The sequence below is a fragment of the Xenopus laevis genome, chromosome 3L, assembly GCF_017654675.1.
Source record: "Xenopus laevis strain J_2021 chromosome 3L, Xenopus_laevis_v10.1, whole genome shotgun sequence".
NCBI classification, from domain to species: Eukaryota; Metazoa; Chordata; class Amphibia; order Anura; family Pipidae; genus Xenopus; species Xenopus laevis.
This window is the reverse complement of record NC_054375.1, coordinates 107866082-107880672: the sequence shown is the minus strand read 5'-3', so window position 1 is coordinate 107880672 and position 14591 is coordinate 107866082. Positions and strand designations below refer to the sequence as shown.

Below are 14591 nucleotides of genomic sequence, written 5' to 3'. Positions count from 1 at the left end.
ATAAATGGAGAAACTTGAAACAGCCTTATAAACATTAATTATTTCAGTCTGTTGTTTAAATGGATGTTTCCATGAAGTCTTTAAAAAGATCTACTAGTGAGGGTCATTGGCTGAGAGTATTTGAGTAGAGTAGATGTTCTGTCTGTTTGGTCACAAAGGAAAGAGAGGTGGGGGGGCTCCCTTATGATTTCAGGTATGGAGAGTGTAAGCAATTCTTCACCACAAGATTGAAGGGACCCATCAGTAAAATTGTCTTTTGTCATTTTTTTTCTATGTATGGAGCTTAAGGTACACTTGAAAACTCAGATCACAAATAATGGGATCTAGAATGCATATATGGGCCAGCAACCAAAGTAAAGGAAGTCTTTAGACTACAGACTACCCTTTGCATTTCTAACTGCAGGACTGAGCATGATCCTAATAATGAATTTACAGGAGCTGGCTGATAAAAAAGAAATGTTGTGGCGTTTTGAGTAAGTGAGAAACTATAACTTAATGACAAAGAAACGGTATACACAACATGCTACCCACTCTTATGCCTTATTGAAAATGTTACAGATTCAGAACTAAAAGCAGGAAACTGTCTACAGCATGTACAGATGGGGTAGACTTTATTGAAGTATCAGACATATGATGTACCATCTGTACTTGGTAACCCTTTCTCTGCAGTTCTTTCCAAGGCCAACACTGGGGCTCTAACAAAAAAGAGCCCAAGCTGCCTTTAAAGAAGTGTGATGATTGGATAAGATAATTGTCTCTACCTATAGAAAGGAAAAAATAGAATAGAGGATATGAGGTTAGGGAGTACAGGAGATACAAGCTATAAAACCTTAGTATGGTTATGTTTTGAGTTACCGTATATACACCACCTCCCAGGAACATAAGTGAATAGAAGCAGTACTCTGCAGATGATAGTCTATCAGTATGTTAGCCAGGGAATGGAGAATAAAAATTGTTACTTCAATTTAAAGAGGAAATACAGCTCTATTTAACATAAACCCAGTGGATTGAATGAAAATCAAAATCCCCTCATGTAATTATATTTGGGGGGTTTCCTAGAAAGGAGGAAGGGTATTAGATAAGAAAATGGCTTAAATAATAAGTAAAACCTTTTTTGTATTTCTAAAATTACTCTAAACAGCCCACAGAATAACATACCTTTCTCCCTGCATTCAGATTTATTTAGTTTCTCTATTACAAGCAGCTCAACTGCAGCCCTTTTAGTCGCTTCCTTGTCTATCATGAAGCTCCACCCCTTTTGCTTACTGAGTACTCCTCTCACTCTGACTGAAGACCTCAAAGAGGTGCCTACTGGGCATGCTCACTGCCTCTATGCCAATGAAAATCAAGCATGCCTCAATCAAGCATGCATTTGAGGTCTTTATAGAGAGTATTCAGAAAGCAAGGAAGTGATTAAAAGGGCTGCAGTTGAGCTCCTTGTTATAGAGAAATGCAATAAATCTGAATGCAATGAGAAAGGTATGCTAATCTGGGGGCTGTTTAGAGTCGTTTTAGGTGATTTTAAAAGAAAAGGCTTACTTATCCTATAACTGATGATATCCAGTATAAATGGTAGAACCACCAATCCTAGAGCCACACACAGGAAGGGATCATGTGTCCCTGCTGTTATTCGGGCACATGGTTCAGCCAAGTCAAGGGGAAGTCATTTAAGGAATGCTTTTCAAATGCAGAATGTGAGCTTTCTTGTTTTTTAACTAAAATCTGAAAATTAATTTCATGTAATTCTTAGGCAGTTTTAATATAGTTAACCTATTCCCCTATTAGGCTTATATTAAATAAAGGTATGTATTTTCCCTTTACAAATATATCTAGAATAAATACTAAAAATCTAATTTAATATTGTGTTTGCATTTAATCAGTTGATGGCACTTGGGGCAGCTAACAATCCTCATTTAACTTTGCTCAGTTCTAGAAAGGAACTCCAATGAGCCATCTGCAGAAGCAGCACAGAACAATAGGTCCCTTGGCCTGAGTGAAATCCTTTCACATTCACTTATCAAAATGGAAATAATTATATGATTCCCAAAAGACCATTCCAAGTTACAAATGGCTTACAAAGGTTACCTTCAGTTTTCTTTCATTGCATCTCCTCTTAGAACAAAGCTGAGACACCGGAAATCTCGGTACTTATCTCCGCGGCAGTGTCTGGTCTAATAGCGGCTTAAATGGAAATGGAACTATTTGTGTTTTCAGCAAATAAACATATGAGGATCGCTGTGGGCTTCTTTTTTTTACTGACAGTGTGTTGCCCTTCTTTCAGTCTTTTTTTTTTTTAAGTTCAAATATGCTGCATATTCAACAACCACCAATGACCCAAATTTTATGTTGGGGGCAGAAATGACTATACATGATGTTCAGCAGTTATTACATTATAAAAAGCAGAAATCTCATATAGTTGATAATGTGCGCCCTACTGTAATTGTATAGGAATATTATAAGATAAGAATATTATAAGTCACCAAGGAGTTAAAGGAGAAGGAAAGCTACAGAGGCATTTTATTGCCAATAGATAAGCTGCAATAGTGCAAGATAGAAGGCTATATTTATTCTGTAGAATGTTTTACCATACCTGAGTAAAAAGCTCTAGAAGCTCTCTGTTTGTTTAGGATAGCAGCTGCAGTATTAGCTTGGTGTGACATCACTTCCTGCCTGAGTTTGCTCTGGGCTCAGATTACAGGAGAGAAGGGGGGGGGAAGAGGAGCAAACTGAGCATGCTCAGGCCTGGGGCAAGGAGGATTAAGCTGAAGGCAGGAAGTCTGATACAGAAGCCCATGAGTACACAATAGAAGGAAAACAAATGCAGTTTCTCTTCTGACAGAGGACTCAGAGCAGCACTACTTTGAGGGTTTACTGGTATATTTAGGTGGACCTTTCTGATAAGGCTTACTTATTTTTATCCTTTCCTTCTCCTTTAAATGAACATGGTTGTAGTTCATGGCGATGGGTTCTGGCATATGGATGGGGAGGTGAAATTGGATGGGTGGATAGACAAGATGGTTGGCAGCGACTATTGGATGATCCTACTAGGAATGCAGATGGCAAAGTACTAGCACTGGCCACAAGGTTGTTTTGCAAGATGAGTGAGATGCGGTGGACAGGGGTGCATGTGGATGGATGGTCGGGTGGAGCGGGTTTCACTGCAGTGGTGAGGGGCTGGCTTAGAGGGTTGCTTTTATAAAGGCCATGGAACTCTGAGATGACTTCTAATATCCTCATATTTTACAAAAGGGAGCACATTATTTATTATAATTCATTGTTAGGTTATTGGGCTTCTTCATGCCTGTATGACATTATTGACATTATTAAGTTCAGCGAGTCATGACAGATATAATACCACTAAGCAGGTCTGGACTGAGAATTAAAATAGGCCCTGGCATTTCAGGTACATAGAGGCCCAAACAGCCCCCCACCAGCCCACTAAATATTGACTACTATGGCACCTTACAGCAGCCCATCTGGCATTTGCCAGAACCCACAGATTGCCAGTCCGGGCCTGCCACTAAGCACGGTTTATAAGGATATAATTCATCGGATATTCATGGCTCTTGTGTATTATAAAAGTATATTGTACAAGATGGGTTAAAGCTGCAGTGTGTATACTAGACTAAGAACATGTAGAAGGGGTTGAAGATCCTTTAATTTGTCCTGGTGTGGACTTTCTAAAAAGTTTTGAAAGAATGATGTTTTTAATTAAAGTACATGACATGGGGAATTTGTTCCCTTATTATGTAGACCTTTATCATTTGGACATTTAGGCATATTTTTTCAACAGTGTCTTCACTTGGGGGGATCAGAGCTACCCAAAGCCATTCATATAAATGGGCCCAGTAGCAGAGCTTTAGAAAAACACTACTTTCTATAAGTGAGCTCCTTAAAATGAAACCTAAATTGCATTGCTTCCATTCCAGTGGAGGCTTTTCGAACCTTCGAACAACTCAAGAACAATAGGCATTTTCACGCCGAAAAAAAATTAATGCAGTAGCAAGAAATGATAATTATTTTTTCTCGCTGGCGAGATCAAGTGAGAAATATTTAGAATGCTTCTCATATATTGCTAAATCTGTCCCTAAGAGTATGATTCTGAGATGTTAATAAAGCCCATGCTAACACTTGGGGTCCAGCATGCGCCGGGCTTCACTTTGATTGCCGCAGGTACTTTGTATTTTAATATTCTTTTATTTCTCAAGCACCTGTAACTTCTCTGATAACATTTGTCAGAACGAAACTATTGTCTGAAGGTGGTATGTCTTCAAGATAATGCATTGTACAGTAACATGTATTGTATACCAGACTTTTGAATATATTAATTTAGTCCAATTCTTTTGTGTACTAGATATTTTTTAGAATTAGTTTTATATATTGATTATGACAGAATCTATTGTGTATGTTATGCTGCTGCTTCAGAGGCTTATTTGAGCAGTAAAGGTGAGTGGGATATAGAAGGAATGAAAAACACTGATAATAAGAACAGTGGAAATAATTGGCACAGATAAAAGATGAAACTACCATTTCTCAAGGCTATAGATGAAAGAAACAGAAAGGGTATGCAAGTCGCATAGTGCCTCTAGTACACCTCCTCCTCACATCATTTTTTATTTAATGGTTTTCTACTTTTTCAGGTTTTTAAAGCGAAAGCTTTATGCTTTTATGTGTTTTGCTGTTAATGTAACTTGTACGGTGCTATTAGTTTGAATAAAATTGCCCATATCTGAGACTTTTATATAGGGGTACGGTTATGTGCCATAATGTCAAACAGGCATGAAGAAGCCCAATAACCTAACAATGAATATGGGTATGGCATATAATTGCTCATTTACTATGGGAAGAGCACAGGATTGCAGAAGTGCAGACTGTACTTTGTACCCTGTGCCAGACATTACATACATGAACAGACATTACATACATGAACATACATTATGTACATGAACTCTACCTTTGTTGCGACCGTTGGCATAATGCTCGTCTTTACAAGATCTTGCTGTCCTTTATGGACACCACCAGAAGAGAGATGGTACTTTTGTGTTTTGGCTGCAACAAACAAGGGTCAGTAAGGATACACTGAGGCTCCTGCACAGCATTTCACTACTTTGCTATGTCTACCACAACTGCAAGCTAAAGTAATAAGCCAACATAGTCAACTGGGAAACTTCAAAGTGTCCCTAACAATGAAGCCAGTGTTTGGTGTGAGCCATAGTGCAATAACCTAGGATTTACTTTATAGTCAGTTGTAGACATAGTGGTTTTCTCTTACTGTAGTACTGCATATTGGTTGGCCCCTTGGCTTTATAATACACTAATGTTTCACTTGTTCTGAAAAGGAGCAGGAAGGCTCTTCATCCATACCATGTTCTGAATCTGAACATAATAGATTAACAACAAGCGCAGCACAAATGGTGAGGGACACAAATTTTACAGTCGACAGTCAAATGGAGTTACATTTTTTATCTAGCCTGAATTATATCTGATTGAGCCCACTGTCCTATTGATGGACCTGGGTGGAAGATCACATTTGCTGAAGACCATATTGTTTCTTCACCAGGTGATCTTTTAGGTCAGTGTCCTGGCAAGTTAAATTAAGAAGTGTTGAACTGGGAACAAATATCTGGTCCTGTATGGACACCTTTACATGGTCTTCTTTATCCATCCATTATCCATTTTAAAATGTGACCCCAAATGTTTTGTCTAGTGATGACGTTCTTGCTTTTAAAAACCTGCAGTTATGTGGTATAGACACAAAGGCTCACGTTTAGTGATGAACGTATTTGGGGTGTTTTTGAAGTTTTTGGCAAAATTGCGCCAGCGTCCAAAAAAAGGACGCCGGCGTCCAATTTTTTTTTTTTGACGACAGCGAATTTTTGTGGCGGTTTCGCCAATTTATTCACCAGCGGGGAATCACGGGAATTCGCCCATCACTACTCACATTTGATTATTACACAAGCAGTAATTCGATGCAAAAATAGGCAGATATATTTCTAAAAATTGGCTTACCAAAATCTTGTCCAGACCATCTTATTTTATGTCATAATAACTTCCAAGCTTGTTCTGAGGCCACAATTTATTTCCTCCTGCACTCGGCAGGTAGTAATAGCTGAGTAATACTGGTTTTGCTCTTATCCTCATAAGACCTAGGATCGTACATAAAACTATGAAAAAAAGTAGATTGATTGTGCAGCTGCATTTTTATTTGTTTAACCTTTTCTATTTAGGCATATATTACATGTATTTTGCTCCTAGAATCTCCGTTTTCATGGAGTACTCTATGGGCTGAAGCTCAGCCACTGGGTTTTAAAGCACAGCCAAGATTATATCCAGTGAATGGTACATGATTCTGGTCTGAGAAGGCACATAGAACTCTTAGTGAACTATCTCCCTACAGTATTTATTGTAAAGCAAAGTGCCTTATTTCTTTTATTTATGGTTCATATTGGTTTGGAGATGCATGGATTAGGGAGCACCAGCATTTAATATATAAGCATTGTGCAGGAGGTTGATTGTACCTAGTCTGAGAATCCAGTTGACTTTTTTTTTTTTTTTTTTCCATCTCCTGTCCTTTGACTTGTGATACAATTAGACATCTATTTAGAGTTTAATTCCTTAAAGGACATGGAAAGCCCCAAATTTAAACAACACCAAGAGTTTAGAAATGTGTGAAAAACAGGGCTGTTCAATGTGTGGTGCTGTAGTAATATTTTCTAAATCTAACTTCTCACTCTACAGGCCCTGAGCCATTTAGCTCAAAGAGCTTTGCTGTTCAAGCCCAGAAGAAGATCCTGAGTAAGATGGCAACAAAGACCATGGCCAACATGCTTATTGATGACACAAGCAGTGAAATATTTGATGAGCTTTTTAAAGTAACCAAGGAATATGTAAGAAACAAGAAAGAAGCCCATAAGGTTCTGAAGGACCTTGTAAAAGTTGCAGTAAAAGTCGCAATTCTGTACAGAAATAACCAGTTCAGTCCGGAAGAACATGAAATTGTTGAAAAATTCAGGAAAAAACTGAATCATACCTGCATGACTGCCGTCAGTTTCTTTGAGGTTGAGTACACGTTTGATAAAAATGTGCTTTCTGGACTCTTGCATGAATGTAAAACTCTTCTTCATGAATTGGTGCAACGCCACCTGACACCAAAATCACACAGTCGCATCGACAGGGTTTTTAATCATTTTGCTGATGTGGAATTCCTTGCTGCCCTCTATAGCCTTGAAGGAAATTACAGGCCGTACCTCAAAAGGATTTGTGAAGGGATCAATAAATTACTTGATGAAAGGGTTCTTTAAATTGTTGCCTTCAGGAACGTCGTGTTTATAATACCGCTAAGAGAAAACTGTGTTTTAATGGCCTTCTCATTCCAGATAACCGTACAGCACACGTCTGTATAGGGTGCAGTGTTTGCTTTTTGTCAGAGGATTGGAATCTAATGTTACATGTACACTGAATGAGGCCTTTATTGATATTATGAATACAACAAAACTATAACTAAAGCAAAGAGCAGATCAACAAATATCTGTAAACAACTTAAAGGAACTGGTGGCTCCAGCAGAAATGAACTTGTTCTAACCGTAAGCATAAGGAGAAATGGTTTCACAAGGAGAGTTTTGTCCTTCAAAAGCTTGAACGTTGTCCTCTTCTGGCCCTGGTACTGTTTTTGTTGTCTGGCATTAGAGTGCGGTTTCTTATGAGGTACTTTGTATTTCCATTTAGTACTGATATACCATGTTCAGGATTTACAGTAACAGCAAAGAACTGAATGGCAGTGGTGATTGCATTGTCACAGGGGAGCAACCAGACATACAGAATGTTCCATTGTGCCATCACCTTCTTTCTTCTACGTTAACTTACCGTACGAAGCATCAAAAAACTCCTACTGTACACAGTTGTGGAATCATCTTAATTGCTTTTTAGTTGTATCTGTATATTTATCTGGGGGACTACATTTTAACAATGAAATTTTAGTTCAGTTTACATGTAAAATGAGCAGAAATATTGAGGCTAAAGGGTGAATGGGGGTTCACAATTAAACATTGATAGGTGCAAAGGAAAGGGTAACCATGATAATTTGTTAATGAATGGAACAAGAGCTATACAAAATATTTTTTTTGACGGCACTAGGCATGAAGCTGTTCCACAATATTAATAGTAAATTAATCAGCCAACTAGGAAAATGGGTATTAAACTATGAGGTAATAAGTGGTTGCAATGTAGTATATATACTTTTCCTAGACTTGCAGAGTTTTGTTATCCTTTCTCAAATTGGCAATTTTAATGAGGATTGTTTTTTTTTCTTATTTGCATTAAAAGTAAATTTATAGCCATGTAATGGGATCCCATACCCACAGTCATGTACAAACCCTATCAGTGTTAGTCACTGAGCTCCAGTGAAGTCATAACCCTTCCTAAATATGAACCGCACCATATAAATATATACTATTTGCTTATATATAAAAACTGATTTTAGTCAGTTTCTGGAAGATAAATTTTAAATTTAAAATTAGGATATTTGTCAAAGGCAAAGAAAGTTAAAATTACTAGGTGGTGCAATTTGATTGGCAACTCCCACTGATGTTAATTGCTTACCCCATACTTGGCCAGGAACAGAGCCAAACTCTTTGGAAAAGTTCAGGCTTGTACAAGCGGACCTGCTTTTGGGAACAAGAAGGAAAATGGGATCCGAACACCCTGCCATAAAGTAACCTGGGCCAGAGTAATTTTAAAAGAAGTGGAGCAGCAGTTTGGGGTAAGTATTTTCATTTGCTGGGGGTGTATAACAAATTGACATCACCCCAGTAACTAACTGTCCTTGTCCTTTAAAGAAAATACATTTTTAGAAACAAGAGAAGTTAAAGGAACACTTTTCAAATAAATTTCTTTAAAAAGACAATGGGGGTTGTGCATGCCTCCCAACTGTCCCGTTTTCATCGGGACAGTCCCGCTTTTGACAGCTCAATTTTGTCATTAACTAAAATGTTCCGACTTTCTGTTTGATCTCCTGCACTGAACACCCAGAAAAAGATACAAAGTTTCTAACTAATTGGCTTTTGGCAAAGAGCCCAGGACAGCCACCAGGGGCACTTGGATACTTTTGTAACTATTTCAGATAAGCAAATAAGTAACTGTAACAATTTAACATAAGCAGGTCTCTTGGAGAAACTGTGACTTGCAGCTTAAAGGGCAATTCATTTTCTTTAGCAAAACTGTAATAACACATTAAAACCACAGAAAAGTGTTCAAACTTTCATAACCTGCAAAATTTTGTAAAATGAACATGGTAATTAGGGGGTGTGGTCACACAAATGGGCGTGGTCAAACATGTCACCGCACTATGTGCAGCAATTCTTTTTGTCCCACTTTCTATTTCCAAAATGTTGGGAGGTATGGGTTATATAATAAAAGGCACTACGTTTTCCCAGGAGCAGTAACCCATAGCAGCCAATCAGCATTTACTGGTCACCTGTTTAAAAGCAAACATTCTATTGGTTGCTATATCTTTCTTCTCCTGGGCAAACTTAGTGCCTTTTCTTACATATGGGGAATGTGTTTTATGTGAAAACTAGGGATGGGCGAATTTGTTCGCCTTGTTTCACCAAAAAAACTACGCCCGTAGACTTGTATGGCGTTGCGCGTCAAAATAAAAAGACGTGCGTCAAAAAATTTTGCCGCGCAACAATTTTTTTGACACCCATAGACTTTAATGGGCGTCGGGGACATTTCGCCCGGCGGCATATTTTTGGCAAAACGAAACAGGTCAAATTCGCCCATCCCTAAATTGAAAACAACTACCTACTTTGTTGGATATAAAAATGTTAACCAGTATTTAATGTGATAAAGGTGAACTATTATTAGTAAAAATGTCTATGGAACAATCATATCCGTATAAATGAGTATGGGGAAAAGCCCGTTTACAGATTTGTATTTTCTTATAAAGACAAAGTGTATATTTAGCATGAGTGTGCGTTTATTGTGCAATATCTGTATACTCTGTTCATTTTCTTGTGCAATATTCTGCTGCCAGACTAATGCAGCTGCTGATATAAAACACGGGGGTATTATCTCAGTTGATTAAATTGCTTTTCACATACATTTGCTTCTAGAAATCTGCATAACCAACAAGACGCTCTCGCTTCCAACTTCTTTGCCTGATGATTGCTGTATAGTCCTGTAATAAACCGATTCTAATTGAGTGAACAGGAAACAGCTTTAAGCATGGCTTCTGTTTTGTTTGTTTCTCGCACACAGCCTTCCAGTGTTGTACTTTGTTTTACAGGAAAAGTACCTCGTTACGCAAGAGCCATAGGAGTGGTATTATCATGTGACCAACCTTTTCCTATTTAGCTTGCAAGCTGCAGAAGCCCTTTCTTTCCCGATTTTGGTTTGTATGCCACCATTGTTTGGAGAAAAAATTGTATTTATAGCTTTTAAAGGGATGGTTCATCTTTACATTAACTTTTAGGTTTAGGGCACACGCTCAAATTCGGGGAGATTAATCGTCCGGCGACAAATCTCCTCTTCTTCGGGGGCGACTAATCTCTCCAAACTGCCTCCCGCCAACTAAAATGTAAATCCCCAGCGGGATGGCGACTAATCTCCCCGAATCTGGCCCTTAGAATGTTATACAATGTCATATTTATAGCAACTTTGCAACTGGTTTTCATTATTTTTTTTTTTACGTTTTTGCCTTTCTCTTTTCCATCTTTCAATGGGGGGGGGGGTCACTGACCCCAGCAGCCAAAAAAAATATTGCTTTGGGAGCTTGCAATTACAATTTTGTTACTTTTTCATCTTTCTATTTAGCCCGTCTCCTATTCCAGTATTTCATTCAAACTACTGCCTGGTTGCTAAGGTAAACGCGACTCTAGCAACCAAATAGCTGATGAAATTCCAAATGGAAGAGCTGCTGAACAAATAACCGAAAAACCACAAAAATGAAAAAGTAAATTGCAAATAGTTTCAATATCATACTAAAAGTTGAAGGTGAACAACCCCTTTAAGTTTCAGAAGCCATAGATTCTACATTTCTCCACTGTCTTTTGATGTAAGCTGCCCAACATATTCTTTGGCAATGGCACTGAAAGGGTTAAATTGCAGTCCACTTTACCTGCCGCCAGGAAAACCAGGCTCAGTAACCAAGTGTCATGGCTAGAAGTTGAAAATGGCACCTGAAGATTAGTAATACTCCTAGAAGTTGTCTGATGCATGAATTGTTAAGAAAAGACATTTCCAGGTGTGAAAAGCTAAATAAATACATTAAGGGGCAGATTTATCAAAAAAAATTTGCATTTCGAGCTACTTTTTTTGTACTTCGACTAGGGAATAGTCCAAATTTGAATCGAATTTGAAAAAAAAATTAAAAAATTCGAATATCGAAATTTATCATGTACTGTCTCTTTAAAAATTTGATTTTTTGGGGGGAAAACTTCAAATCGAATTCGCTATTCCTTCGTTTCGTACAGTTTGAATTCGGCCGAATAAGAACCTATTTCATTAAAAATGGGTGTATTCGAACAAAAAAAACTTTGACTTAATTTCGGTTGGGCTTTTTGGAATCAAAAAGTTTTTTTTCAATTCATAATTGGACCCTTGATAAATATGCCCCTAAAAGTTAAAAATGGCCAGTTTGTGACTCGAGTGATTCACTGGACTTCTCTGAAACTAATATTTGGAATTTCCTATTGATGTTTCCTATCCATTTTATCTGGGAGAAGTTAATGCAAAGTGATTTTCAATTATTGCTTTGTATGTAACACGCACACACGGTACAATAAAGATGTGTCTGTTAGAGGGGAACTTCAACCAAACTAATGGAAAAAAACAGAAGCTACGCGTACAAATAACTGAAATTGTTGAAAATGTATAAATGTTAGAATGACATTTTCTTTCATTATCACTTTTTCTTAATTTTTTGTTGTTGTTTCATGTTAATGTAGTATAGACAGATGCCTGTGTCTAAACTACTGAAAGCATTTAATCATTGATAGTGATGGGCGAATTTGGGGCATTTTGCGAATTTCCCGCGTAAAACGGCAAATTTGAGAATTTATTCGCCGGCAGCACGGGGAAACCGCCGCGAATTCGTGCCTGGCAAATAAATTCGCTCATCACTAATCATTGAGCCTTAACTATGGAGAAAAACAAATACCAGCTAACACAGATATGTTGGAATTAAACCCTGCACTTACACTTGCTGTAATTGTATAGATCATAGGAGGCTAGTTGTTCTGTCTGCAACCAATATATATTAAAGGGATACTGTCATGGGAAAAAAAAATAATTTCAAAATGAATCAGTTAATAGTGCTGCTCCAGCAGAATTCTGCACTGAAATCCATTTCTCAAAAGAGCAAACAGATTTTTTTTTATATTCAATTTTGATATCTGACATGGGGTTAGACGTTTTGTCAATTTCCCAGCTGCCCCTGGTCATGTGACTTGCTCTGATAAACTTCAATCACTCTTTACTGCTGTACTGCAAGTTGGAGTTATATCACCCCTCCCTCTTTCCACCCAGCAGCCAAACAAAAGAACAATTGGAAGGTAACCCGATAGCAGCTCCCTAACAAGATAACAGCTGCCTGGTAGATCTAAGAACAACACTCAATAGTAAAAACCCATGTCTCACTGAGACACATTCAGTTACATTGAGAAGGAAAAATAGCAGCCTGCCAGAAAGCATTTCTCTCCTAAAGTGCAGGCACAAGTCACATGACTTGGGGCAGCTGGGAAATTGACAAAATGTCAGATTTCAAAATTGAATATAAAAAAATCTGTTTGCTCTTTTGAGAAATGGATTTCAGTGCAGAATTCTGCTGGAGCAGCACTATTAACTGATTCAGTATGCCTTTAAGGAAGGTCCGAACCCATTATTTGGGATTTGCCCGAATCCTTTGTGAAAGATTCAATCGAATACCGAACTGAATCTTAATTTACATATGCAAATTAGGGGAGGTAAAGGAAAGTGGGAAAAAATTTTACTTCTTTGTTTTGTGATGAAAAGTCAAGTGATTTAAATTCCTGCCCCTAATTTACATATGCAAATTAGGATTCAGTTCTGCCCAGGCACAAGGATTTGGCCAAATCTGAATCCTGCTGACAAAGGCTGAATCTTGGCCAAATCCTGGATTGATATGGAAATGGCTATATGGCTGCAACAAACAGGTCACCGAATAGGCAAACCAGTAGTTTGTGTGTACAGTATGTATATATGTATATATATATATATATGTATATATATATATTTGCAAAAATACTACTGGTATATATCGCTGTTTAGAAACCAAAATTCTCCATGTTGCTATCAGACATCTAATAGATGATTTATTCCAGAAAACTGCTTCTGCAAAGCTTTGAATTCTTAAGCTGCTAATGGGAACAGAAGTAATGCTGAAAAAGCAGAAACTTTAACTGTCGGTGGGTCTCAAACTCTAATCAAAAAGCAGCCGTGCAGGGAATTCAAAATGTTTCCCTAAAACTTTTTTTGCTGTATGGCCCAATTCAGTGGCAGCTAATAGATTTGGTAAAATGTATTAGAGGTTTTCAGTATTTGATCTCTAAACCATTAGTGTTTCATTAGGTTGTGCCCCATATTTTGTTTGGATATTTCTAGCATTCCAACATCTTTCCTACTTTCTTTGAAGGTTTGGGATCTGTCAGGATCTCAAAATAGAGATCATTCAGAAGCTCCCTGCATGCTGCCGTCATATGAAGACTCCTTATGGTTCACTGCAGAATATTTGTCCAACCATGTCTCATTTTACACTCTAAACATTTGCACTAACTCCTTGGGACATATTTAATTCCTTCAAAGTGAAGTCAGTCTTTGAGAATATTTTCCTTGAATTACATAATCATATATAAGGGATGACGAGCATTAACCATGGTGCTGATCCGATCGTTTGGCCCATAGACCAACGATTGGATCATAATTGCTGTTATACCAGTGGCCCGAGCGAGAACCGCATCAACGAGCAGATGTGGACCTTGAGCTGGTTGGGAAAATTAAACCTGTCTAATCGACATCTGGAAGTTTTCCGGCCTGATGTTGGTTGAGAGAGCCTTATACACAGGCAGATAAAACTGCCAACTATACCTGGAGAATAATGTAGGCCTCTATAAAAATATACAGTATTGCATGAAACAGCTCCTATGTAAAACCCTGCTTCATGTAAATAAACAATTTTCATAATAATATACTTTTTTATTAGTATGTTCCATTGGATAATCATAAATAGAAAATTGCCATTTTAAAAAATAAGGGCCGCCCCCTAGGATTTACGGTGCACACAAACAAACCATACATGTTAGGTCACATGAGCCAATTAACAGACAGAGTTGTGTCTTTTGCTTCCTCACTTCTTCCTGTTACAGTTAGAGCTGCAGTATTTCTGGTCAGGTGATCTCTGAGGCAGCACACAGACCATCATGAAATGGTGGCTCAAGGCATGAGATGTAAAAGGGCAATATTTACTTAAATATATACAGTATACAGGTATTGGACCAGTTATCAAGAATGCTCAGGACCAGTGGTTTTCCGGACAATGGATCTTTCTGTAATTTGGATCTTCATACCTTAAGTCT

At 37.9% G+C, this 14591-nt stretch overlaps 1 protein-coding gene across 2 annotated transcripts in view; it reads left to right on the top strand.

Annotated features, from left to right (window-relative positions):
- The window catches only part of tnfaip8l3.L (TNF alpha induced protein 8 like 3 L homeolog), a 41461-nt gene extending 31239 nt beyond the window's left edge, over nucleotides 1-10222 (top strand). Inside the window, exons 2-3 of one of the 2 annotated variants that reach the window (XR_005966343.1) lie at nucleotides 6739-8758; nucleotides 10113-10222. Coding sequence is in view for 1 of the 2 variants with exons in the window: in XM_018253078.2 (XP_018108567.1) it covers nucleotides 6739-7301 (563 nt within the window). In the remaining variant the exon portion in view is untranslated. Of the gene's footprint in view, nucleotides 1-6738; nucleotides 8759-10112 lie in introns of those variants that run through there. The other variant, XM_018253078.2, reaches the window with a different exon arrangement.
- Nucleotides 10223-14591: the final 4369 nt, after the last annotated feature.